The sequence below is a fragment of the Lepidochelys kempii genome, chromosome 23 (genome assembly GCF_965140285.1).
Source record: "Lepidochelys kempii isolate rLepKem1 chromosome 23, rLepKem1.hap1, whole genome shotgun sequence".
Lineage (NCBI taxonomy): Eukaryota > Metazoa > Chordata > Testudines > Cheloniidae > Lepidochelys > Lepidochelys kempii.
Window position 1 is genome coordinate 1799278 of NC_136402.1, and position 25900 is coordinate 1825177.

General features: G+C 69.4%; 1 protein-coding gene across 5 annotated transcripts in view; it reads left to right on the forward strand.

Moving 5' to 3' along the window:
• The first annotated feature begins 658 nt into the window (after positions 1-658).
• The window catches only part of AXL (AXL receptor tyrosine kinase), a 39345-nt gene continuing 14103 nt past the window's right edge, over positions 659-25900 (forward strand). For 2 of the 5 annotated variants that reach the window (XM_078850286.1, XM_078850289.1), the window contains exons 1-16: positions 659-1255; positions 5108-5306; positions 5790-5890; positions 6894-7076; positions 10418-10498; positions 10778-10893; positions 11817-12012; positions 12565-12704; positions 14376-14514; positions 16408-16434; positions 16852-16984; positions 17965-18056; positions 19529-19624; positions 20992-21069; positions 21251-21343; positions 22204-22325. In XM_078850286.1, the coding sequence (XP_078706412.1) occupies positions 1186-1255; positions 5108-5306; positions 5790-5890; positions 6894-7076; positions 10418-10498; positions 10778-10893; positions 11817-12012; positions 12565-12704; positions 14376-14514; positions 16408-16434; positions 16852-16984; positions 17965-18056; positions 19529-19624; positions 20992-21069; positions 21251-21343; positions 22204-22325 (1866 nt within the window). In that variant the 5' untranslated portion in view covers positions 659-1185. Of the gene's footprint in view, positions 1256-5107; positions 5307-5789; positions 5891-6893; positions 7077-10417; positions 10499-10777; positions 10894-11816; positions 12013-12564; positions 12705-14375; positions 14515-16407; positions 16435-16851; positions 16985-17964; positions 18057-19528; positions 19625-20991; positions 21070-21250; positions 21344-22203; positions 22326-23279; positions 23390-24365; positions 24526-25520; positions 25658-25900 lie in introns of all 5 variants that reach the window. The other 3 variants (XM_073321885.2, XM_078850288.1, XM_078850287.1) reach the window with 3 other exon arrangements.

Here is a 25900-nt window from a genome sequence, read left to right on the forward strand (position 1 = left end):
GAAGCATGCCGGGCACAGCTGGTGTAAATCAGGAATAGCTGCAGGGAAGGCAGTGGGGATAGCCTGGGGTAAAGCTGCCGTAAACGAGTGAGGAGCCGGCTCCGAATTGCCCCTTCCTGTTTCAGTATTACCTCTGTGCCAGCCACGGGCCAAGGCAGCATCATCTGGCGGTTGGGGGCTGGGCTGCAGTCAGGACACCTGGGTCTGGGCAGCACCCGGCCCAACGGGGCCCTGGTCTTGCTGGGATCTGGGCAGCGCCCGGCGTAAAGGGGCCCTGATCTCCGCTGCTCACTGTTATCATGTTAATAAGAATAGAAAAGGTCGAATTTTTACTCGCCCCTGGTGTGCCGTGGCCGTGGACGTGGGCAGCAGCCTCCCGCCCCCCTCAGCGCCCCAGCCCTGCGCCCGCCTGCCCCGGGCCTTGCCTGCTCCTTTCCCAGCGCCTGTAACTTTAACAGACAGAAAACTTTCTTTCAGGCTTTCTTCTGCTCTCCTCCCATTAACCCCTCGGCTGCCGGCTGGAATTTCCCAGCCATTCACCCCAGCGCTGGGGACAGCAGCTCCCTGCCCCCTTCTCCATTCGGGCCCAGCCAAGTTTCAGCCCAGGCAGCGTGGGTGGGTGGGGAGCCAGGCGGGGAGGGAAGCGTCAGCAGCCCTGGCTCTGGCCCTGGCCCTGGCTCTGGAAGGAGAGAAGCCAGAGGGCTGGGAAGGGGCCAGGCACTCGCTGGGGTTGGGGTGTGTGTTTCAATCTTGCTTTGGGAACTTTTCTGACACCCAGGTGCCGGCGGCTGAGAGAAGCGGGGAGTCAGGTGCGGACACCGCGAAGGGGGACGCAGCCAGGAGTGAAACCCACTGGTCGGCCGAGGAAGGAGAACTGGAACCAGCTCTGTTTCGAGGGGCTTGCACTGGTCTGGCCCTTCGCAGGAGGGACTCAGCCGGGAGGAATTTCTTTCCCCCAAGCCCCGGCAAACCAGTCTTCGAGGCACGGATCCGCCGTGTGGAGCCAACGCTGCTTCGGGACCCGCCTGGACCAATTCCGGCTGTGGGACAGTTCCCAACCCCTGGGTGTTTCTTTCCGGGCAGGGCTCCTGGCTCTGGCCCACCACCCCGGCCCCCCAGATCAGTTCCGGGAGCCGGCGACTTGGGGGGAAATCAGAGCCGACGGCTTGTTTTGGTTTGCAGAACATGGGCAAGGCCCGCAGCTCCCTCCTGTGCGTGCTGGTGGCCTGCTGGATGGGCTCGGGCACCCCGGCGGGTGAGTACGCGAGGCTGCCCAGTGACCCACCCTGAGCCCCTCCGCGGAGGCTCGGTTCCCAGGCTGGGCCAGGCGCTGTGGAAATCTGGCCCTTTTAAGGCAGTCGGGCACCCCAGGCAAGTCACCCTGGCAAGTGTGAGCCTCCCTCACAGCGCTGCTCCGCCGGGCCGGACAGATTGGTGGCGAAAGCCTTTGCAATCCTTCTGGAAGGGCCTGGGCTGGAGGTCAGGACACCTGGGTCCAACGTCTGGCTCTTCCACTGCCTCCCTGGGGCTCCTGCACCAAGTAGGGCAGAGCCAACCCACAGGATTGGGGCCATCTTCCCCTGTGCCCCACTGCATGCAGAGGCAGCTGGGTCCTAGAGGGTAGGGCAAAGGGCTGGGCCTATGGGAGACCTGGGTTCAAATCTTGCCTCTGCCACAGACTCCCCATGTGACCCTGGCCAAGTCCCTTCACCCCCCACTGTGCCTCGGTTTCCCCATTTGTGATCAGGATCTTGACCAATCTCAGGGGCGCGGGAAGGGTAAATCTCTGTTGGGTTTAGGGGTGGGCTGGGACAGAGGGGAGGTCAGACTCCCTGCGCTGTTGGGGAGGCGCCCAGAGCCCACAGTGAGGAGGGTCGTAGAGGTACCTAAATAGGTAGGTGCTAAAAATGGCTTCACCACAAAGTATGCTGCGGGCAAGGGGCCTGGTCAGAGCCCAGCGGGGCTGGTGGACTCAGGGCCCAGGGCTGGGCTAGCAGGGGGCTGCGAGTCGGGAGTGAAGGGCACCAGGGCACCGGCAGAGCTGGGGGGGGGCAGGGCTGGGACCCAGGGGGCTGCGGGTCGGGGCTCCAGCAGAGCTGGGGGGCAGGGCTGGGACCCAGGGGGCTGCGGGTCGGGGCTCCAGCAGAGCTGGGGGGCAGGGCTGGGACCCAGGGGGCTGCGGGTCGGGGCTCCAGCAGAGCTGGGGGGCAGGGCTGGGACCCAGGGGGCTGTGGGTTGGGGCTGAGGGGCACCGGCAGAGCTGGGGGGGGCAGGGCTGGGACCCAGGGGGCTGCGGGTCGGGGCTCCAGCAGAGCTGGGGGGCAGGGCTGGGACCCAGGGGGCTGCGGGTCGGGGCTCCAGCAGAGCTGGGGGGCAGGGCTGTGCATGTCACACATGACGTCTCCTGGCTGGGAGAGTTTTGCACCTGCAGCTCCCCTCAGCCAGCGGCTCGGGGACCAGCACGCCCAGGGCCAGGCTGGTGGGTCACTGCTCAGACCAGCTCCCCCACCCCCAAGGGACCCAGAACAGCTGAGGAGCCCGCCCTGCTGATTGGGGCCAGACATCTGGGACTGGTTACAGCCAGGCCGGCCTGTACAGCCCCCGCCCTGAAGCCAGGCGTCCGGGGGCCCTTCCAACTGGCCCGAGAGCCCGACCGAGATCAGGCCCCCCCTTGCCGGGTGCTGCCCAGACCCCGACCGAGATCAGGGCCCCGTCATGCTGGGCGCTGCCCAGACCCCGACCGAGATCAGGCCCCGTCGGGTCGGGCGCTGCCCAGACCCCGACCGAGATCAGGCCCCGTCGGGCCGGGCGCTGCCCAGACCCCGACCGAGATCAGGGCCCCGTCGGGCCGGGCGCTGCCCAGACCCCGACCGAGATCAGGCCCCGTCGGGCCGGGCGCTGCCCAGACCCCGACCGAGATCAGGGCCCCGTCGGGCCGGGCGCTGCCCAGACCCCGACCGAGATCAGGCCCCGTCGGGCCGGGCGCTGCCCAGACCCCGACCGAGATCAGGCCCCGTCGGGCTGGGCGCTGCCCAGACCCCGACCGAGATCAGGCCCCGTCAGGCCGGGCGCTGCCCAGACCCCGACCGAGATCAGGCCCCGTCGGGCCGGGCGCTGCCCAGACCCCGACCGAGATCAGGCCCCGTCAGGCCGGGCGCTGCCCAGAGACACAGGCCCTGCCCCAATGAGCTCCCAGTTGACCAGCCCAGAGGAAGATGATTCTCCTCATTTCCCAGAGCGATGCAGGGACTGACCCCAGGCCCCCCGGGGCAGCAGTGGCAGAGCTGAGATTTGAATGCAGGTTTCCACAGCCCTTTCACCACTAACCCAGCCCTCCCCGGGAGCCTCTGCCCAGCCCCGCATCTCTGAGCCCAGCTGGGCTCTCAGGGGTGAGTCCCAGGTCCTGAGATCTCTGCCGCGGGGCCAGCTGGGCTCTCGGGGGTGAGTCCCAGGTCCTGAGATCTCTGCAGCGGGCCGGGACATGCTGGGAACAGCCGCCCGGGGGGGCCCTGGCCCCGGCCCCTCTGCCGGAAGCTCGGAGGGGAGAAATGAAAGAGGAAATAAATAGTTTTGAACCACAACAGGGGGAGGGGGAAGGGGGGGTGTCATGCTCCAGGCCGGGTGCCTGTGGCTGATACACACAGCTGGGGGGGCAGGGGAGTTGGGGGCAGGGGCTGTACAGAGCTCTCAGGCTGCTGCTGTGACCCACAAGCTCCCAGAGTGAGGAGCGGGGCCCTTGCCAAGTTGCTTCTGCTTCCCACGCCCAAGGGTGGTTGGGGTGGGGGAATCTGGGAAGATCCCTGCTCAAGGGGGCTGCAGAATAATCATCTGTCAGTTGGCCGCTGGGGAAACCGAGGCACGGAGGGGCGGGCAGGGACTGTCCAAGGCAATGCAGAGAGTCAGTGGCCAAGCCAGGGATGGAACCCAGGTGTCCTGATTCCCAGCCCTCTGCTATGCGCAGGCATTCAGGTGGTACGATACCAGCATGGGGGCAGCCGTGCCCACCCCAGGCACCGCTGGCTGCCAGCTCGCCTTGCACAAGGCAGGCCGCTCGCACGTAATGCCAGCTCGGGCATTCCCTCGGTGCTGTGCCAGCCAAGTGCCTCCCGGGGGGGACGGGACAAGGGGCCTCTGTCCTGGGGGTCCTCCTGCCCCCCAGCCCAGGCCGCAGGGCGTCGCTGTGCAGGGGGGTCTGTCAACCCGGGACAGGCTCCGAACCCTGCCCCACCTTACCCAACACACCAGAGAGCCGGGCCCTCGGGATGAGCCCCCCCTGGGCTCACTCCCAGCAGGTGCAGCGAGTCGCATGCTTCAGGGCCAGAGCCCCAGGGGTCAGGAGGGACGTCCCCTCAAACCCCAGCCCACAGGCCGGCTCTGGGTGAAAACCAGCCTCTGACTGTCTCTAGGACTTCGGGACTGAGGCTGTCCCAGGGGCTCATGATGATTTATGTCCCTGGGATGTAGGCATACGCAGGGATCCCTTGCCCAGCAGAGATGCAGCTGCTTCTGGGGTGGGGCACGGGGGCTGTTTATCCAGGGACTCCTCACCCAGAGCTGAGATGCAGCCACCTCTGGGGTGGGGCATGGGGGCTGTTTATCCAGGGACCCCTCACCCAGAGCTGAGATGCAGCCACCTCTGGGGTGGGGCACGGGGGCTCTTTATCCAGGGACTCCTCACCCAGAGCTGAGATGCAGCCACCTCTGGGGTGGGGCACGGGGGCTGTTTATCCAGGGACCCCTCACCCAGAGCTGAGATGCAGCCACCTCTGGGGTGGGGCTCACGGGCTGTTTATCCAGGGACCCCTCACCCAGAGCTGAGACGCAGCCACCTCTGGGGTGGGGCACGGGGGCTGTTTATCCAGGGACCCCTCACCCAGAGCTGAGACGCAGCCACCTCTGGGGTGGGGCTCGCGGGCTGTTTATCCAGGGACCCCTCACCCAGAGCTGAGACGCAGCCACCTCTGGGGTGGGGCGCGGGGGCTGTTTATCCAGGGATCCCGCGCCTGGCTCTGAGGTGCAGCTGCTTCCATACCCAGGGGATTCTGGGGGGCAGCCTCTGGCTCTGGACCCCTTCATCTCGTCCCTGTCCCCGTCCCCCCCTCCGCAGACCTGCACTTCCTGGAGAGCCCCTCGAACCAGACCTCATCCCTGGGCAAGGACGTGCGGCTGCGCTGTGCCATGCAGCTGAGCCAGGAGCTGCCCGAGATCAGCTGGCGGCGGGATGGGCAGGTGCTGGAGCTGGCCGACAGCAACCAGATGCAGATGCCCATAAACGACACGGTCTGGCTGGCCATCAGCGAGCTCAGGTGAGCGGGGGCCTGGGGGGCACAACAGCTCCTGGGGACCAGGCAGGGTCCCCCCTGCCGCCTCCTGGTGTCGGCACACGGGGCGGCTGCGTGGCCCGGTAGGGGAGGAGCCAGGATCCTGGGCCAGAGGGGCCCCTTGGTCTCACCTGGGGTGGGAAGGACGGGGACACGGGGCTGGTGGCCTGTTGCTCTGATCTGGCTGCCCGCAGAGGCCCCTGTGTTGGCCCCGTTGGGGAGAGGCGGGTGGACTGGGAGAGGGGCAGAGGAAGGGTTGGGGGGGAGGTGATATTGGGGGACCACCCTCGCCATGGAGCCCATTATATCCCCTCATTAATAACGATTTGCCTTGGGTGGGCAGCCCCCAAATGACCCACCTGTCCCCCGCCCCTGCCCATGGCCATGTCCCTGTCCGGGGGCGAGCGGTGAGACCTCGCTGTGCCAGGGGGGTGCCCGCCCTGCTCACGCTCCCTCTCCACCCTGCAGCATCCCATCCGTGCAGCTCTCAGACGCGGGCAGCTACCAGTGCGCCATGTGGGTGAACGGGGAGGAGGTGCTGTCCGACACAGCCCACCTGGGGCTGGAAGGTGAGTGTCCCAGTGCCAGGGGGCCTGGCATAGATGCCCATGGGGTCAGGGCGGTGTCTGAATAAAGGGAATTGCAGCGACGCTGCCTGGGTCTGCCGAGAGCCTGCGCCCGTCGCTGGGGGGGGGCTGCCCCGAGCGTGAGTGACGCAGGATCTGCCGAGAGCCTGTGCCCGTCGCTGGGGGGAGCTGCCCCGAGCGTGAGTGACGCAGGATCTGCCGAGAGCCTGCGCCCGTCGCTGGGGGGAGCTGCCCCGAGCGTGAGTGACGCAGGAACCCTGCCTGGGTCTGCCGAGAGCCTGCGCCCATTGCTGGGGGGGGGGCTGCCCCGAGCGTGAGTGACGCAGGATCTGCCGAGAGCCTGTGCCCGTCGCTGGGGGGAGCTGCCCCGAGCGTGAGTGACGCAGGAACCCTGCCTGGGTCTGCCGAGAGCCTGCGCCCATTGCTGGGGGGGGGCTGCCCCGAGTGTGAGTGACGCAGGAACCCTGCCTGGGTCTGCCGAGAGCCTGCGCCCATTGCTGGGGGGGGGCTGCCCCGAGCGTGAGTGACGCTGGGTCTGCCGAGAGCCTGCGCCCGTCGCTGGGGGGGGGCTGCCCCGAGCGTGAGTGACGCAGGAACCCTGCCTGGGTCTGCCGAGAGCCTGCGCCCGTCACTGAGCCGGGGCTGCCCCGAGCGTGAGTGACGCAGCGACGCTGCCTGGGTCTGCCGAGAGCCTGCGCCCGTCGCTGGGGGGGGGGCTGCCCCGAGCGTGAGTGACGCAGCGACGCTGTCTGGGTCTGCCGAGAGCCTGCGCCCGTCGCTGGGGAGCTGCCCCGGTGTCTTGGTGGGGTGCTAACACCCAATCCCACTGCTCTGGGGATGCTGTGTAGGGCAGTGTGGGGAGAGGGCAGCTAGAGATGCCCCAGCTCCTGGGGCCCCCCAGTGCCCGTCCAAGTGGGGGTGACACTGTGCATGGGCGGAGCCCTGGAGGATGGACTAGCCTGAATGCAATTCTGCCCTCCCCCAGGTCTGCCCTTCTTCTCCGAGGAGCCCCAGGACCTGGAGGTGGCAGCTGACACCCCCTTTAACCTGAGCTGCAGCGCCCAGGGCCCCCCCGAGCCGGTGCGGGTCATCTGGCTGCAAGACGGGGCCCCCCTCAACTCCCTGGTGGACCCCATGGCGCAGGCGCCCTCCATGCTGGCTGTGAGCGGTGAGTGTGGGGGAGGTGACCCCTTGGGGGCGGGGGGTGGGGGGCCAGAGCACCCCATCTGTGGGCTCTGTAGAGCAGAGGAGTCCTTGGGATGGGGGATGGGGAAGGAGGCAGAGGCAGGAGTGGGGGGAGCAGCCAGCAGAGGCGTGCACTGGCCTCCATCGCCATTCAGTGGGGGGCCCTCGCTGCCCCCCCCCACCGGCCCTGCTCTCAATAGGCCCCTTGTCTCCAGCCCGTGGCCCCGTTTGTCACCTGTCTGGAAGGTGGCATCGGTCACTGGCGGCGGCTGGTTCTCCAGGGCTGAGGCTGGGGCAGGGGGCCACTCTCCGGGCGTGGGAATGGCTTCTGCCAGCCCCCGGGGCGGGAGGCTCAGCCCGGGGCTCTGTTATTGTAGGGTTGCTGCTGGGCAGGGTGTTTATTGCAGAGTCGGCCGCGTGCCTGCTGGGTCAGCAGGACTTGTCCCTCCCGCCCGCAGCTCGCCCGGCGCTCGATACAGGGTGAAACCACCGTGGAGCCTTGGAGACGAGCACACTGATTCGGGCGACAGCTTTCGCGGGCTGGACCCCACTTCACCAGCTGCATGGGGGGAAAGTACAGAGGCAGGTAGAAATGCACAGCGCCTGAAAAGCTGGGAGTTGCCTTACCAAGGGGGGCAGTGGGGGTCACTACAAAAACTACTTACACCTGCTTATCAACTCTTTGAAATGGCCACCTTGATTGCCGTGGCCTCCTTAGCACTACAAAGGTGATTTCCCCTCCCTTGGTATTCACCCCTTCTTGTCAGCTGTTGAGAATAGCCCACCTCCACCTTAACTGAATTGGCTCGTTAGCCCTGCCCCCCACCTGGCAAGGCAACTCCCATCTTTTCATGTGCTGTGTATTTCTACCTGCCTCTGTATTTTCCACTCCATGCATCTGATGAAGTGGGTTCTAGCCCACAAAAGCTTAGGCCCAAATCAATGTGTTAGTCTCTAAGGTGCCACAAGGACTCCTCGTTGTTTTTGCTGATACAGACTAACAGGGCTGCCCCTCTGAAATCTTTATAGAGGATGTCGCTCATTACAGGGGAAACTGAGGCGCAGAGCACTGAAGCAGCATCTCCATGGTCACATAGGGAGTCCATGATAGACCCAGGAGTCCTGCTTCCCAGTTCCCCCGCCCTCAGCCGGGGAGAGAACCCAGGAGTCCTGGCTCCCAGCCTCCCCCACCCTGCTCTAACCACTAGGCAGGGGTGGAACCCAGTCTAATTAGCTGAATGTTGAAACAAAAGGCATTTTGACCCGAAAACGGGAATTTTTTCTTGTGAACCATTTGGCTGGTTCCGGTGTCCGTGGGACCGCGGGGAGCTGGGAGATGTCGGCGGTTGCCCCATCCGTGCTGGTCGATCTGCATGGGGAGGGTCTCGTCTTGCGTGTGGGGGAGGGTCTGTCCCCCCCGGATCAGGACCAGGGAGGGTGTCCCACTGGCCCTGCCCACCGTGTCCAGGGCCCCGAAGCCAGGAGCAGGGCCCCTACCCGTGTACCTGGCAGTCCCGACCCCCCTCCCCCCTGCCCCAGCCCCTGCGGACGTGGCCAGCCCGGCTGTGCTGACTCAGGCCGGGGGCACGCGCGGCAGATGCAGGAGGTGACCGGGGAGTGAGTCAGGCGCCCATCCCAGCCAGGCTGGCGGGAGGAGGGACTGGAGAGGGGCTGAGATGGGTGATGGGGGCTCTGGAGTAGCAGCGTTGGGGGCTGGGAATGGAGAGGCAGCAGTGGGAGGGGCAGGGGAACAGGGGTGTGGGTAGGGGGTGCAGGGCAAGGGGTGCTGGGGGCAGGGGGATTGTGGCGAACAGGGAAGGTGGGGGCAGGGGGTGCAGAGCAAGCGGTGCATGCAGGACATGGGGGGCTATGGCACGGTTGGCACAGGGGGGCCACAGGGGGTGCAAATCCCTGGAAATTGCTTTGCCCCGCTGCCCCTGGGCAGTGGTTCTGGGGCTGCTGCCCAGATCCCCACAGCCCCCCAGATCCCCTGGGCTGGGATCCAGGCAGCGGCAGGAGTGCTGGGGGGGGGCAGTACAGCCCCTCACCCAGGTGTCAGGTCTCATGGTGCTTGAGCAACACCTCAGGCCTTCCATTGGCTGTGTCTCTCCTGATCTGTACCCGCTTATCAGCCTCGAGAGAACCCAGGAGTCCTGGCTCCCAGCCCCCCCAGTCCAGCCCCTAACCCCGTTTGCGGTCCCTGCGCTGAGCAGCGAGACTGGCTGCGGCCGGGGAGCCAGCCCCGGAAATGCCGAGCACACGGCGGGAGCTGGGGACCCGCCTGGCGGCTGGGAGGGAGCCTGGGCCCCAGATGTGCGGGGGGAGGGGGGCACTGCCAGGCTGGGGATGGTGGGTCTGACTCCCCGGGCAGGCGCCGGATGGGTTCATGGAGCACAGTGTGGACAAAGACAGGCCTTGCTGCCCTGCCCCCCGCCCCGCCCCCTCTGCCCCCGTCAGGCCGGGGCACCCTGGCTGGGCCTGCCCTGCCTGGTGCCCTGGGCTGCGGCGGGCTGGGGACCCCCTCCCATCACTGCAGTCGGGGGGGCCCCAGGCTAGGCAGAGGGGCAGGGAGTGGGGAGGTGCCAGGGATTTGGGGGCGCTGGGAATGTGGGGCACTGGGGGGGACTGGGAATTTGCACCACAGCCGCTCCCTGCCAGTCGCCCGTCCTGGCGTCCTGAGCAATCTGGCCTTGGGCCGAAGAGCCAGCACCCCGCCCCCCACGCCCCGTGCCCCTTCTCCCAGTCCCTGCGGGGGACGCCCCGATAAGCTGGAGGCGCCATGACCTTGGGGGCCGGGAGGCTGCAGGAGCTGGTGCTGGGAACAGGGAGGGATGGGAACGCTTGGCACTGACGTCCCTCGCCCGGACAGACCCGGCCAGGGAAGGGGCAGGGCCCAGGAAGCGGGGCGGGGGTCAGCAGGCGGGCGCTGCTGGGCAGGAGTGAGGGGCACTGGGGGGCAGGGCTGGGGTGGCAGGGGGCTGCCAATCGGGAGTGAGGGGCACCGGGGGGGGGTAGGGCTGGGGTGGCAGGGGGCTGCCAAGCGGGAGTGAGGGGCACTGGGGGGACAGGGCTGGGGTGGCAGGGGGCTGCCAAGCGGGAGTGAGGGGCACTGGGGGGCAGGGCTGGGGTGGCAGGGGGCTGCCAATCGGGAGTGAGGGGCACCGGGGGGGGTAGGGCTGGGGTGGCAGGGGGCTGCCAAGCGGGAGTGAGGGGCACCGGGAGGGTAGGGCTGGCTCTGGGTTTGGAGTGCGGGGCACCGGGGGGCAGCCTGGTCCCCTTGCCCCATGCTCTCATCCCCCCCCCGCCCCACTTTACCCCTTCCAGGCCTGAACAGAACTGCCTCCTTCTCCTGCGAAGCCCACAATGCCAAGGGCGTGGCCACCTCCCGGACCGCGGCCGTGACAGGTGAGGGGGCCGGGCCCTGCCCCGCGCCGTGGATCGGGCCCCGGGAGCCCAGGCTCAGGCCCCGTGGCTGATTGGCAGCTGCTGGGCTCCCCACTGCACCGGGGGGAGGGCGCGCCCCAGGTTGCTTGCAGGGGGCCCCGAGCCCCCCATGAGCCCACAGAGGGTCCCTCAGGATAGCACCTCCCTGCCCAGCCCCCCACGGCCTGGAGCACAGAGGTGGGGTGACGTGGGGCACAGGCTGGGGCAGCCCCTGAACCCTCCCCCATTTGCCGCCGGCAGTGGTCCCCCAGCGGCCCAGGAGCCTGGTGCTGGTGATGCGCAGCGAGAACGCCCTGGAGGTGGGCTGGGAGCCGGGGGCCAGCGGGGCATCGCCCCTCAGCGTCTGCACAGTCCAGGTACGCTCGGCCGCGGGCTGGTCCGCGGGGATCGGGGCCCTGGGGGGCTGAGCACATGGGGGGCTGGTCCGTGGGGTTTGGGGCCCTGAGGGTCCTGAGGTGGGGCTGAGCACGCGGGGGGCTGGTCCGTGGGGGATCAGAGCCCTGAGGGTCCTGAGGGGGGGCTGAGCACACGGGGGGCTGGTCTCTGGGGATCAGGGCCCTGAGGGGGCTGCGTACACGGGCCAGCTCCGGGGGATGTTATGGGGGTGAACATCCCCGGTGAGGAGGGGGGCGGTCACACAGGGGGTTAAGCAGGTGGGAGGGAAGGTGACACGGGGGGGCAGCAGCCCCCCATTTCCTGTGACCCACAGCTGAGAAAGGGGAAGTGCAAGTTGCTGAGCGCCCGGATTTGGGGTTTATGAAAGAAGTTGGCCTCCCACTTCTGCTTTCCCCAGAGCCCGGACGTCCCGTTCCCCCCCACCTCCCGTGGCTGGCAGTAACCGCTGCCCCCCCCCCCGTGACCACTGGCCCCCCCCACACTGTGTCTGCTGCCCAGCCCGGCACCCTGGGAAAATGAAACTCAGGAGGGGAAGGGAGTTTCCATGGGGGGACGGTTGCCCCACCCTGCTGCCCTTCTGCCCATGTGCGATGGGGATGGGGCTGAGAAATCTTCCACCCCCCTGCCCTGGGGCTGGGGGCGGGGGTTAGGACTGGCCCAGCAGCGAATGCGGATAGGGGCCCAGTTCTGGGGAGGGTGAGAGCCTCCTCCTCTGCAGCCTGGAGCTGCCTAGCTCTGCTCCCCCAAGAATGGGGGTCAGGAGCCCGGGGGCGCCCCGTGGCTTGCAAGGGGGATTGAAGAGGAATCCGGACTCCTGCAGGCAGGGGTGGGGGCACCCCAGACGGGGCCCCGCCCCCACTAATGCCCCTGCTGTCTCCCCCAGGCCGTGCGCACAGACCCGGACCTCAGCACCGTCCCCGCCGAGGCCATGTACAACCAGAACCTCAACGTGCCGCCCTTCCGCCACCTCATCCAGGGGCTGGCGCCCTTCGCCTCCTACCACGTCCGCGTGGCCTGCCGCAGCGGGGCTGGTGCCTCCCGCTGGACCCACTGGGTGCCCATGGAGACCCTGGAAGGGGGTGAGGGGTGTCAACAGGCCCGGGGGGGCTGAGCGGGGAGGGGAGTGGGGTCTAGTGGTTAGAGCAGGGGGCTGGAAGCCAGGACTCCTGGGTTCTGTCCCCGGCTCTGCGAGGGGAGTGGGGTCTAGTGGTTAGTGCATTTTGAACCACCCTGCCCATGGCCCAATCCCTGGTGCCAGCTGGCATTTGCCGACTCATTACATGGCATCACCATGACTAAGTGCCCGGTTCCCCGGTGTCCTGGATTCCTGGGTCCCCGCTGGGGCAGGATGGAGCAGGGGGGCTCTCCTGGCCCCCCAAGGCCACTCCACGTGTCAGGGCGGAGGCGGGCTGGGCTGAGGAATGTTTTGCTCCGATACGGGGCTTTGCACAGTGCCAAGATAGACACGGGGGCAGGGCCGGGGGGGGCTCTGTTCCCATGGTGGGGAGGGGAATCGGCATGTGCCCAGTGCTGCATGGGGGAGTTCTGCTCCCGGGCAGGGCCCTGCCCCCGCCAGGGGACAGGCCTGGAGAGGGGCAGCCCCCGAGTGACGAGTCTGTGCCCCCCGGCAGCGCCCCACGACCCTCCGGAGAACGTCACGGCCTTCCAGAACGGCACCCGCGCCACGGTACAGTGGCTGGAGCCCCGCGGGCCGCTGGGCGGGATCCTGCGTGGGTACAAGCTGGCCTATCAGAGCCCCGATTCACCCGAGGTGAGCTCGCCCCTGGCCCGGGACCCCAGCTGTGGGGCACAGGGGGCTCCCCCAGCCCTTGGCCTGCCTGCTGGGGCCACGCAGCATTGGAGAACCCACCAGCTCACCACCGCCCCCTAAGCTAGGCCCCTACCGCAATCCCGGCCCCCTTGCCGCAGCCAGAACCCCACGCTGGGGCCGGATTTGGGCTGGAGCCCCCTAGAGAGGACAGGCCCCCTGCCCCATGCCCTGCCCCCCTTAGCCAGCCAGTCCCTGCCCTGGGGCCAGATGGGAACCAGCACCCCCTAGAGGGGACAGGCCCCCTGCCCCATGCCCTGCCCCCCTTAGCCAGCCAGTCCCTGCCCTGGGGCCAGATGGGAACCAGCGCCCCCTAGAGGGGACAGGCCCCTGCCCCATTCCCTGCCCCCCTAAATTGGCCAATCCCTGGGGCCAGCGCCCCCTAGAGAGGACAGGCCCCCTGCCCCATGCCCTGCCCCCCTTAGCCAGCCAGTCCCTGCCCTGGGGCCAGATGGGAACCAGCACCCCCTAGAGGGGACAGGCCCCTGCCCCATGCCCTGCCCCCCTAAATTGGCCAATCCCTGGGGCCAGCGCCCCCTAGAGGGGACAGGCCCCTGCCCCATGCCCTGCCCCCCTAAATTGGCCAATCCCTGGGGCCAGCGCCCCCTAGAGGGGACAGGCCCCTGCCCCATGCCCTGCCCCCCTAAATTGGCCAATCCCTGGGGCCAGCGCCCCCTAGAGGGGACAGGCCCCTGCCCCATGCCCTGCCCCCCTAAATTGGCCAATCCCTGGGGCCAGCGCCCCCTAGAGGGGACAGGCCCCTGCCCCATGCCCTGCCCCCCTAAATTGGCCAATCCCTGGGGCCAGCGCCCCCTAGAGGGGAAAGCCCGGTGTCCCAGCCCTGGCCCCCTAAATTGGCCAATCCCTGGGGCCAGCGCCCCCTAGAGGGGAAAGCCCGGTGTCCCAGCCCTGGCCCCCTAAATTGGCCAATCCCTGGGGCCAGCGCCCCCTAGAGGGGAAAGCCCGGTGTCCCAGCCCTGGCCCCCTAAATTGGCCAATCCCTGGGGCCAGCGCCCCCTAGAGGGGAAAGCCCGGTGTCCCAGCTCTGGCCCCCTAAATTGGCCAATCCCTGGGGCCAGCGCCCCCTAGAGGGGAAAGCCCGGTGTCCCAGCCCTGCCCCCCTAAATTGGCCAACCCCTGGGGCCAGCGCCCCCTAGAGGGGAAAGCCCGGTGTCCCAGCCCTGGCCCCCTAAATTGGCCAATTCCTGGGGCCAGCGCCCCCTAGAGGGGACAGGCCCCTGCCCCATGCCCTGCCCCCCTAAATTGGCCAATCCCTGGGGCCAGCGCCCCCTAGAGGGGAAAGCCCGGTGTCCCAGCCCTGCCCCCCTAAATTGGCCAACCCCTGGGGCCAGCGCCCCCTAGAGGGGAAAGCCCGGTGTCCCAGCCCTGCCCCCCTATATTGGCCAACCCCTGGGGCCAGCGCCCCCTAGAGGGGAAAGCCCGGTGTCCCAGCCCTGGCCCCCTAAATTGGCCAACCCCTGGGGCCAGCGCCCCCTAGAGGGGAAAGCCCGGTGTCCCAGCCCTGGCCCCCTAAATTGGCCAACCCCTGGGGCCAGCGCCCCCTAGAGGGGAAAGCCCGGTGTCCCAGCCCTGGCTAACCCCGCTCCCTGGCAGGTGGTGCTGGATGTGGGCCTGACCACCGAGAAGACCCTGGAGCCGGTCTCGGAGGTGCAGAACCTGACGGTGCGGGTGGCGTCGTACACCAGCGCCGGGGACGGGCCCTGGAGCGACTCCGTCATGGTCTCCCCCTCCTGTGAGTGCGGGGGGGCTGGGCCGGGGGGGGACCGGCCCACGGGGTGGGGCTCTCCAACGGGGTAACCTGGGGGTGGTGCTGGCGCTCGCGAACCCAGGGATGGCTCTGGTCCAGGTCCTGCCCTCAGCCCATTTCCAGGGAGAGGTCCGATCCGGGTCCCGTGGTTCTGAACTCAGTCCCCCGGCTCTGATCCGGATCCCGTGGTTCTGAACTGGGTCCCCCGGCTCTGATCTGGATCCCGTGGTTCTGAACTGGGTCCCACAGCACCGATCCGGGTCCCGTGGTTCTGAACTGGGTCTCCCGGCACCGATCCAGGTCCCGTGGTTCTGAACTGGGTCCCACAGCACCGATCCGGGTCCCGTGGTTCTGAACTGGGTCCCCCGGCTCTGATCTGGATCCCGTGGTTCTGAACTGGGTCCCACAGCACCGATCCGGGTCCCGTGGTTCTGAACTGGGTCCCACAGCACCGATCCAGGTCCCGTGGTTCTGAACTCAGTCTCCCGGCACCGATCCGGGTCCCGTGGTTCTGAACTGGGTCCCACAGCACCGATCCAGGTCCCGTGGTTCTGAACTGGGTCCCACAGCACCGATCCGGGTCCCGTGGTTCTGAACTGGGTCCCACAGCACCGATCCGGGTCCCGTGGTTCTGAACTCAGTCTCCCGGCACCGATCCGGGTCCCGTGGTTCTGAACTGGGTCCCCCGGCTCTGATCCGGATCCCGTGGTTCTGAACTCAGTCTCCCGGCACCGATCCAGGTCCCATGGTTCTGAACTCAGTCCCCCGGCACCGATCCAGGTCCCGTGGTTCTGAACTCAGTCTCCCGGCACCGATCCAGGTCCCGTGGTTCTGAACTCAGTCTCCCGGCTCTGATCTGGATCCCGTGGTTCTGAACTGGGTCCCACAGCACCGATCCGGGTCCCGTGGTTCTGAACTCAGTCCCCCGGCACCGATCCGGGTCCCGTGGTTCTGAACTCAGTCTCCCGGCACCGATCCAGGTCCCGTGGTTCTGAACTCAGTCCCCCGGCTCTGATCTGGATCCCGTGGTTCTGAACTCAGTCCCCCGGCTCTGATCTGGATCCCGTGGTTCTGAACTGGGTCCCACAGCACCAATCCAGGTCCCATGGTTCTGAACTCAGTCTCCCGGCACCGATCCGGGTCCCGTGGTTCTGAACTGGGTCCCCCGGCTCTGATCTGGATCCCGTGGTTCTGAACTCAGTCCCCCGGCTCTGATCTGGATCCCGTGGTTCTGAACTGGGTCCCACAGCACCGATCCAGGTCCCGTGGTTCTGAACTCAGTCTCCCGGCACCGATCCAGGTCCCGTGGTTCTGAACTCAGTCCCCCGGCTCTGATCTGGATCCCGTGGTTCTGAACTGGGTCCCCCGGCTCTGATCCGGATCCCGTGGTTCTGAACTGGGTCTCCCGGCGCCGATCCGGGTATTGTAGTTCTGAACTCAGTCCCCCAGCACCAATCCGGATCCCGTGGTTCTGAACTGGGTCCCCCGGCTCTGATCCAGATCCCGTGGTTCTGAACTGGGTCTCCCGGCGCCGATCCGGGTATTGTAGTTCTGAACTCAGTCCCCCAGCACCAATCCGGATCCCGTGGTTCTGAACTGGGTCCCCTGGCTCTGATCCGGATCCCGTAGTTCTGAACTGGGTCCCCCGGTGCCGATCTGGGTCCCATGGTTCTGTGTTGGTGCAGTTTCTTGCTACCAGCAGTGGCTTTGATTTCTCGCAAACCCAGAACCAAGGCCGGTTCCGATCCAGGTCCCATTTCTGGCTCAAAAGCCCCTGGACCTGCTGGTTGGGCGACTTATTGCACCAGCCCCTAAACTTGTCCCCCGCAACCTGCTCCCCATGGCTAAGAGCGCCTCTCTTCTCTCTCCCCTCTGCAGATCTGCTCGCCCCACAGACCCAGCGAGGTGAGGAGCCCCCCATCCCTCTGCCCGCCCCCACCCCCTCACTCTGCCCTGACCCCTAGCCCCCCTCCCCTCTGCCCACCCCCCCACTCTGCCCTGCCCCCTCTACCCCCTCTACAGCACTGCCCCCCCAGTCCTGCAGGACGTTGGGGTCAGATCTCACAGGGATCTGTGAGGATCCGGCGCTGGGGGGAGGCACCTGACAGGGGCCAATTCTCCCCACCTGGGGTGCAGCTCCTCAAGTGACACGGCCCCGCCCCCTGCAGGGAGGGGGTGTTCAGTCTGGTGGAGCTGGGGGGGTGGGGAGCCCAGGGAGAGCCTGGTTCCCGGGCGGGTCTGTGGCCAGGGCTGGGGCAGATCCACGGGGGGCACCTTGCTGCCCGCCCCCCACCCAGCTAACCCTCCCCCTTGGCCCTGCAGTGAGGGAGAACGCGACCCCCGCCTTCTCGTGGCACTGGTGGGCCGTGATCCTGGCCGTGGGCCTGGCCGTGGCCTTCGCCGTCTTCTTCGTCCTTATCCTGGCTCGGCTGCGCAAGAAGGAGACACGGTTCGGGTGAGCGGGGGTCTGGGAGTGGGTGGGTGGGGAAGGGGGCAGGGGGCCTTTCTCCTCTATGGGGCTGTCACGGGGTCCCCGGCTAATGCTCTGGAACTGCTCCCCACGAAGCCAGGCAGGACTCTGGGGAGTCTCCTCTCGGGGAGCAGCCTGTCTGCAGGACACACAGCTCCCCCGGCTTCACCTTCCTGGGTCTGACCTCGCAGCATTCAGCCTCCTCTGCCCCTCCGTGCGCTTCCCACAGCCAGTCCGCCCAGGCGGGGTCCTGGGGGGCCAGAGGGTCCTGCCCCCCAACTCCGCAGTCAGACGGGACTCTCAGCCAGCCAGTAAAACAGAGGTTTATTAGACGACAGGAACATGGTCTAAAACAGAGCTTGCAGGTACAGAGAACAGGACCCCTCAGCCTGGTCCATTTTGGGGGGCAGGGAGCCAGACAACCACGTCTGCACTTCACTCCTCGTCCCCAGCCAGCCCCAAACTGACCCCCCTCCAGCCCCTCCTCCTCTGGGCTTTGTCCCTTTCCCGGGCCAGGAGGCCACCGGATTCCTTTGTTCTCCAACCCTTTAGCTCTCACCTCGCAGGGGGGGAAGGGCCAGGCCATCAGTGGCCAGGAAACAGGGTGTCGGCCATTCTCTGTGTCCAGACCCCTGCACACACCTGCCCTCTAGGGCTCTGCAACGACCATACACCCTTATCCTACCCCCTAGAGACTTAAGAACTGCCTAGGGGAAACTGAGGCACCCCCACGCTATTCAGAGGAAACATTAAGAACAGTCCCGCTTCGTCACTGGGGCGCTGGTCCCAATCCAGTCCTAGGGTGGGGACTGGCTGGCTCAGGGTGGTGGGGAATAGGGCACGGGGCCTTTCCCCTCTAGGGGGTGCTGGCCCCAATCTGGCCCCAGCGCAGGGACTGGCTGGCTTGGGTGTCCGGATGTTGCCGGCTGGGGGGTCTCTCTCACCGGCTGTTGCCCCCCACGCAGGGAGGCCTTTGAGCCCCACGTGGAGCGGGGCGAGCTGGCAGTACATTACCGTGTCCGCAAGTCGTACAGCCGCAGGACCACCGAGGCCACGCGTGAGTACCCTGCCCGCCACGCCCCGCCCTGCCCACGGCTCCCCACACACTCCAGGACCTCACAGTCAACCTGTGGCCAGCCCCCCGGCCAGGCTGGTCCCAGCTGCCCCCATCCTCCTCAGGACATCTCCCGAGAGAGCATGGGCCAGAGAGTGGTCCCCACGCAACTCCCGACACCTGGGTTCCCATCCTGGTTTTGCTGCTGGCTGCCACGCTGCCCCTGGGCCAGTCCCTGGCCCCCTCCAGGCCTCCTTCCCCTCCCGGCCCCGGTATCAGACTGAGAGCCTGATCTCGGCTGGGGTCTGGGCAGCGCCCGGTGCGACAGGGCCTGATCTCGGCTGGGGTCTGGGCAGTGCCCGGCGTGACGGGGCCTGATCTCGGCTGGGGTCTGGGCAGCGCCCGGCGTGACGGGGCCTGATCTCGGCTGGGGTCTGGGCAGCGCCCGGTGGGACAGTGCCTGATCTCGGTCGGGGTCTGGGCAGCGCCCGGTGCGACAGGGCCTGATCTCGGTCGGGGTCTGGGCAGTGCCCAGTGTGACGGGGCCTGATCTCGGTCGGGGTCTGGGCAGCGCCCGGTGCGACAGGGCCTGATCTCGGTCGGGGTCTGGGCAGCGCCCAGTGTGACGGGGCCTGATCTCGGTCAGGGTCTGGGCAGTGCCTGGTGCGATAGGGCCTGATCTCGGTCGGGGTCTGGGCAGTGGCGACAGGGCCTGATCTCGGTCGGGGTCTGGGCAGCCCCAGCGCGACGGGGCCTGATCTCGGTCGGGGTCTGGGCAGCGCCCGGTGCGACAGGGCCTGATCTCGGTCGGGGTCTGGGCAGTGCCCAGTGTGACGGGGCCTGATCTCGGTCAGGGTCTGGGCAGTGCCCGGCGTGACGGGGCCTGATCTCGGTCGGGGTCTGGGCAGCGCCCGGTGCGACAGGGCCTGATCTCGGTCAGGGTCTGGGCAGTGCCCGGCGTGACGGGGCCTGATCTTGCTCGGGGTCTGGGCAGCGCCCGGCGTGACGGGGCCTGATCTCGGTCAGGGTCTGGGCAGTGCCCGGCGTGACGGGGCCTGATCTCGCTCGGGGTCTGGGCAGCGCCCGGCGTGACGGGGCCTGATCTCGGTCGGGGTCTGGGCAGCGCCCGGCGTGACGGGGCCTGATCTCGGTCGGGGTCTGGGCAGCGCCCGGCGCGACGGGGCCTGATTTTGGTTGGGGTCTGGGCAGCGCCCGGCGCGACGGGGCCTGATCTCGGTTGGGGTCTGGGCAGCGCCCGGTGCAACAGGGCCTGATCTCGGTCGGGGTCTGGGCAGTGCCCAGCGTGACGGGGCCTGATCTCAGCCGGGGTCTGGGCAGCGCCCGGTGCGACGGTGCCTGATCTCGGCTGGGGTCTGGGCAGCACCCGGCCTGACGGGGCCTGATCTCGGCTGGAGTCTGTGCCCCACTCTTACTGCCCCAGAGTCTGACCCCTTGTCCCCGCCCTTGCGCCGCAGTGAACAGCCTGGGGATCAGTGAGGACCTGAAGGAGAAGCTGCGGGACGTGATGGTGGATCGGCACAAAGTGGCTCTGGGGAAGACCCTGGGTGAAGGTAGGTGGCCTGCACCCAATGCTGGAGGGCAGCAATGCATTGTGCTACCCCCTGATGGGGTGGGCAGGTTCCTCCCCACGCGGCCCAGGGAGCCAGGCCAGCGGGGTGCTGGGGGCTGCATGTTCCCAGCGGGGGGAGCTGCGGGGCCGCAGCCAGGCCAGGTTCCCCACGCACCACCGACGTGGCCAGGGAGCTCCGGCTTTGGAAAGTCGAGGGCCCGGCTGGAAAAGCCCCTGGCTTGCGGCCCAGCACTGCCGGTGTTTCCAGTCCCCGCCCCGGCCCGATTCCACAGCCCCGTCCAGCTCCCGGCTTGGCAGGGAGACTTTCCCCAAGCTGCTCCCTCCCCACGGAGCGGATTTAACCCTTTCCGGGCACATTTCCCTCCTGCTCTTGGCACTGAGATCTGGGGGGCAGCTGGGGCTGGTGGAAGTGGGGGTCTGCCTGTCAATTTCCCCACGGAGGTGCAAGGCCCCCCCCAAGGCAGGGCCCCTGCGGCCCCCAGGTAGGCATGCAGCTGGTCCCTGTCCCACCACGTTCAGGGGTGCCCGCCGCCCCGCCTGGCGCAGCCAGGATCAGCCACGGGAAGGCTGCGTCCATGTGCGCAGGGGCCGTGCCAGGCTGACGGCGTCGTGCCAGGCAGCTGGGAAAGCCATTCCCATCCCACCCTCCGGCTTCCTGTCCCCTTGGGAGCCTGCCACCCGCCATCCCCAGCCAAGCCGACGCCCAAGCACTCGAGTTCTGTCCTGCCCCCCGGGCCTGGCTCCCAGCTTCCGCATCCAGCCCCGCACTGGGCGTCGAGGGGCTCTAAGCCCGCAGGACACCCCCATGTGTTGGGCCTCCGGTGTCACTTACAGCAGCCTCTGGGCTCCTCTAACTCGCGCTCCACCCCACGGGCCCTGGGGGGCTGGGAATAGCCGCAGCACAGCGTGCTCTGGCTACGCCCCTATTTGCCCCTGGCTTGGAGTGGGGCCCTTATTCCCCGCTCTGCACCAGCCGGGTGGCCCCTACTCGGGGCGGGGAGGATTCTCAGGAGGGGCCCGCGCATCGCTGAGACTCAGGCCCCAGAGTCAGCAGCGTGCGGGGTGGTGGGATTTTAGTCCCTGCTGCTGAGCCAGCAGGGGGCGCTGCGAGCAATGGGGGCCCTGGGAGCTCAACAACCTGCGGGGTAAGAACCCCCTATTGTGCTGAATGGGGGGGTGCGCTGCTGGGTGTGTGCACTGCCGGGGGGGTGCGTGTGTGCACTGCCGGGTGTGTCTCTGTGCACAAGCTGCTGCCCCCTGCTGGCTGCCCGGGGGATGGCCGTGCTGTGTGTCCCAGCCCCCGCACTGCCGGGGATCTCACAGCCCGTCTGCCTCCGGCTTCCCCAGGCGAGTTCGGCTCCGTCATGGAAGGGCAGCTCAACCAGGACGACAGCGTCCTCAAGGTGGCCGTCAAGACCATGAAGAGTAAGTGTCCGGCAGGCGCCTGGGGGTCTGGCGAGTCCCTTCCCCCCAGAACCCCCCTCTTGTTGCACCCCTAATGGGCCCTTCTGCCCCCGCCACCTCCCCAGGGTCCCCTCCCTTCCCCTGCGGCTCTGCCCTGGTGCCTGCGGCTCTGGCGTCACCCCCCATCCCGTGTCCCCCGCAGTCGCCATCTGCACCCGCAGCGAGATGGAGGATTTCCTGAGCGAGGCCGTCTGCATGAAGGAGTTCGACCACCCCAACGTCATGAAGCTGCTGGGTGAGAGCCCCCTGCCTGGGCATGGCACCCACAGGGGTAACGGGGCAGGGCTTCCCGGGGGGGGGCACAGCAGGGCCCATGGCACTGGCAGCCCCCAGCCCGTCACGTACGCCAGGCCGGGGTGGTGAGCGGCTGCAGCCTGGCCCTGGCAGGACGGATGGCCTGGGAAAGCAGAGAGGAAGTTGGGGGGCTGGGGCCCTGGGGCGCAGGCTGGGCTGGGGGCGGGCGGTTTCCCTGGGAAAGCAGATGTGGGAGGGAGAGACGGGAACTCAGGGCAGCCGCCAGGGGAATTGGGCCCTGGATTCCCTTCCTCGCCGCGTCACGCCTTGGCTGCACAGGGCCCGGGTTCACGCCCTGCCTCCACCGCTGCCCCCCGGGCGACCCAGGCCGGTCCCCCGTCTCCCCAGGCTGCCCCCCAGAGCAGAGCCTGCCCCTCGTCCCACGGGGCCCGTGCAGTGCCCAGCTCGGCCGGGGCTCCCCTGGCCACACGGAGCAACGGACCACCGAACCGGGGGAGGGACTCACCCACCTCCCGGAACCCAGGAGTCCGGCTCTAACCCCTACACCCCACTCCCCTCCCCAAGCTGGGGATGGAACCCAGGAGTCCTGGCTCCTAGCCCCCTCCCCCGCTGGAACCACTGGACCCCACTCCTTCCTTTTCGATTGGTATCTAACCTGCCTTGGTGGCCCTGTCCCATCTCGGGGGCTGGGATCCAGGGGGAGTCTGGGGGTGGAGAACCGGGGGAGCTGGGACCCCGGGGGTCTGGGATCCTGGGGGGCAGGTATTTGAGGGGGCTGGGATCTGGGGGGCTGGGACCCCTGGGGGCGGGTCTCACGGCCGCTCTGCTCCCTCTCGGCAGGGGTGTGTCTGCAGAGCACGGAGAGCGAGGGCTGCCCCTGGCCCGTGGTCATCCTGCCCTTCATGAAACACGGCGACCTGCACAGCTTCCTGCTCTACTCCCGGCTCGGGGACAGCCCCGTGGTGAGTGTGGGCCCCCGGCCCCACGCGCCGCCTCCCGGCCCCACGCGCCGCCGCCCGGCCCCACGCGCCGCCCGGCCCCACGCGCCGCCGCCCGGCCCCACGCGCCGCCGCCCGGCCCCACGCGCCGCCGCCCGGCCCCACGCGCCGCCGCCCCGGCCCCACGCGCCGCCGCCCCGGCCCCACGCGCCGCCGCCCGGCCCCACGCGCCGCCGCCCGGCCCCACGCGCCGCCGCCCGGCCCCACGCGCCGCCGCCCCGGCCCCACGCGCCGCCGCCCGGCCCCACGCGCCGCCCGGCCCCAAGCGCCGCCGCCCGGCCCCACGCGCCGCCGCCCGGCCCCACGCGCCGCCCGGCCCCACGCGCCGCCCGGCCCCACGCGCCGCCGCCCGGCCCCACGCGCCGCCGCCCCGGCCCCACGCGCCGCCGCCCCGGCCCCAAGCGCCGCCGCCCGGCCCCACGCGCCGCCGCCCGGCCCCACGCGCCGCCGCCCCCGGCCCCACGCGCCGCCGCCCCGGCCCCACGCGCCGCCGCCCGGCCCCAAGCGCCGCCGCCCGGCCCCACGCGCCGCCGCCCGGCCCCACGCGCCGCCGCCCGGCCCCACGCGGCGCCGCCCGGCCCCCACGCGCCTCCCGGCCCCACGCGCCGCCGCCCGGCCCCACGCGCCGCCCGGCCCCACGCGCCGCCGCCCGGCCCCACGCGCCGCCCGGCCCCACGCGCCTCCCGGCCCCACGCGCCGCCGCCCGGCCCCACGCGCCGCCCGGCCCCACGCGCCGCCGCCCGGCCCCACGCGCCGCCGCCCGGCCCCACGCGCCGCCGCCCGGCCCCACGCGCTGCCCGGCCCCAGCCCCAGCTGCCGCCCTGGCCCCAGGAGCCGCGGGCCATGTGGGGGGATGCGGCGGGGACCCGGCTCAGGGAGAGCCCCCGGCCCGGGCACTGACCGGCTCGTCTCCCCCAGTACCTGCCCACCCAGACGCTGGTGCGGTTCATGGCCGACATCGCCAGCGGGATGGACTATCTCAGCAGCCGGAACTTCATCCACCGGGACCTGGCCGCCCGCAACTGCATGTGAGAGACGCGGGGGGTCGCCCCCCCCCCGGCCGACGCCCCAGGGACGGCTCCGCACTCGGGGCACCCCATGGGGAGCCTGGCCCGCCCCCACCCCCCAGTGCTGCTCACTCCTCCTCCCCGGCCCCCCCAGGGTCCCATTCCCCCTTCTGCCCCCCAGGCCTGCCCCTCCTCCCCCAGCCCGCCCAGGGTCCCATTCCCCCTCCTGCCCCCCAGGCCTGCCCCTCCTTCCCCAGCCCCTCCAGGGTCCCATTCCCCCCCTCCTACCTCCGCCCAGGCCTGCCCCTCCTCCCCGGCCCCCCCAGGGTCCCATTCCCCCTTCTGCCCCCCAGGCCTGCCCCTCCTCCCCCAGCCCGCCCAGGGTCCCATTCCCCCTCCTGCCCCCGAGGCCTGCCCCTCCTTCCCCAGCCCCTCCAGGGTCCCATTCCCCCCCTCCTACCTCCGCCCAGGCCTGCCCCTCCTCCCCGGCCCCCCCAGGGTCCCATTTCCCCCCCTCCTACCTCCCCCCAGGCCTGCCCCTCCTCCCCCAGCCCCCCCAGGGTCCCATTTCCCCCTCCTGCCCCCCAGGCCTGCCCCTCCTCCCCCAGCTCCCCCAGGCCTGCCCCTCCTCCCCGGCCCCCCCAGGGTCCCATTCCCCCTTCTGCCTCCCCCAGGCCTGCCCCTCCTCCCCGGCCCCCCCAGGGTCCCATTTCCCCCTCCTGCCCCCCAGGCCTGCCCCTCCTCCCCCAGCCCGCCCAGGGTCCCATTCCCCCTCCTGCCCCCCAGGCCTGCCCCTCCTCCCCCAGCCCCCCCAGGGTCCCATTCCCCCTTCTGCCTCCCCCAGGCCTGCCCCTCATGACCTGGCCCCCTCAGGGTCCCAGCCCCTCTCTTCCCCCGGCAGCCCCAGGGTCCCAATCCCCCTCCCACCCACCCCTGGCCAGCCCCTTCTCCCCCAGCCCCCAAGGACCCCCCTCACCAGGCCCCATGCTCCCCGCAGGCTGAACGAGAACATGAACGTCTGCGTGGCCGACTTCGGCCTGTCCAAGAAGATCTACAGTGGGGACTATTACCGCCAGGGCCGCATCGCCAAGATGCCCGTCAAGTGGATCGCCATCGAGAGCCTGGCCGACCGCGTCTACACCACCAGGAGTGACGTGGTGAGCCGGGGGCGGCGCGGCTACGGACCCCTCCTGCCTGGCCACCGACCCCTCCTGGTGCAGCCACGGACCCCTCCTGCCCGGCCACCGACCCCTACTGCCCGGCCACCGACCCCTCCTGGCCCAGCCACCAACCCCTCCTGCCTGGCCACCAACCCCTCCTGGTGCAGCCACGGACCCCTCCTGGCACGGCTACGGACCCCTCCTGCCCGGCCACCGACCCCTCCTGGCCCAGCCACCGACCACTCCTGCCTGGCCATGACCCCTCCCGGTGCAGCCACGGACCCCTCCTGGCGCGGCTACGGACCCCTCCTGCCCGGCCACCGAACCCTCCTGGCCCAGCCACCGACCCCTCCTGCCTGGCCATGACCCCTCCTGGTGCAGCCACGGACCCCTCCCGGTGCAGCCACGGACCCCTCCTGGCGTGGCTACTGACCCCTCCTGCCCAGCCACCGACCCCTCCTGCCTGGCCATGACCCCTCCCGGTGCAGCCACGGACCCCTCCTGGCGCGGCTATGGACCCCTCCTGCCCGGCCACCGACCCCTCCTGGCCCAGCCACCAACCCCTCCTGCCTGGCCACGACCCCTCCTGGCCCAGCCACCAACCCCTCCTGCCTGGCCACCAACCCCTCCTGGTGCAGCCACCGACCCCTCCTGCCTGGCCATGACCCCTCCTGGTGCAGCCATGGACCCCTCCTGGCGCGGCTACGGACCCCTCCTGCCCGGCCACTGACCCCTCCTGGCCCAGCCACCAACCCCTCCTGCCCGGCCACTGACCCCTCCTGCCCGGCCACCGGCCCCTCCTGCCCGGCCACCGGCCCCTCCTGGCGTGGCTACAGGCCCCTCCTGGCGTGGCTACAGACCCCTCCTGCCCAGCCACCGACCCCTCCTGCCCGGCCACCGACCCCTCCTGGCGCGGCCACGGACCCCTCCTGGCGTGGCTACGGACCCCTCCTGCCGCAGCCCATGCCAGCGCTCACGCTCTCCTCCCGCAGTGGTCGTTCGGGGTCACCATGTGGGAGATCGCCACGCGGGGGCAGACGCCGTACCCGGGCGTGGAGAACAGCGAGATCTACGACTACCTGCGCCAAGGGCATCGCCTCAAGCAGCCCCTCGACTGCCTGGACGGGCTGTAAGGGCACCCGCCCCCCGGGACCCCCTGGCTCCCCCCAGGACCTCCCAGCATGCCATGGGGCCACCCTCTGAGGCCCCCCCGGGACCCTCCCAGTGCCCCAGGACAGCCCAGCATGCCATGGGGCCACCCCCTGCAGTCCCCTGAGACCCTCCCAGTCCCCCAGGACCTCTCAGCATGCCATGGGCCACCCCCAACCCAGGGACTTGCCTCCAGGCGTTCCCAGCATGCTGCATCTCAGCC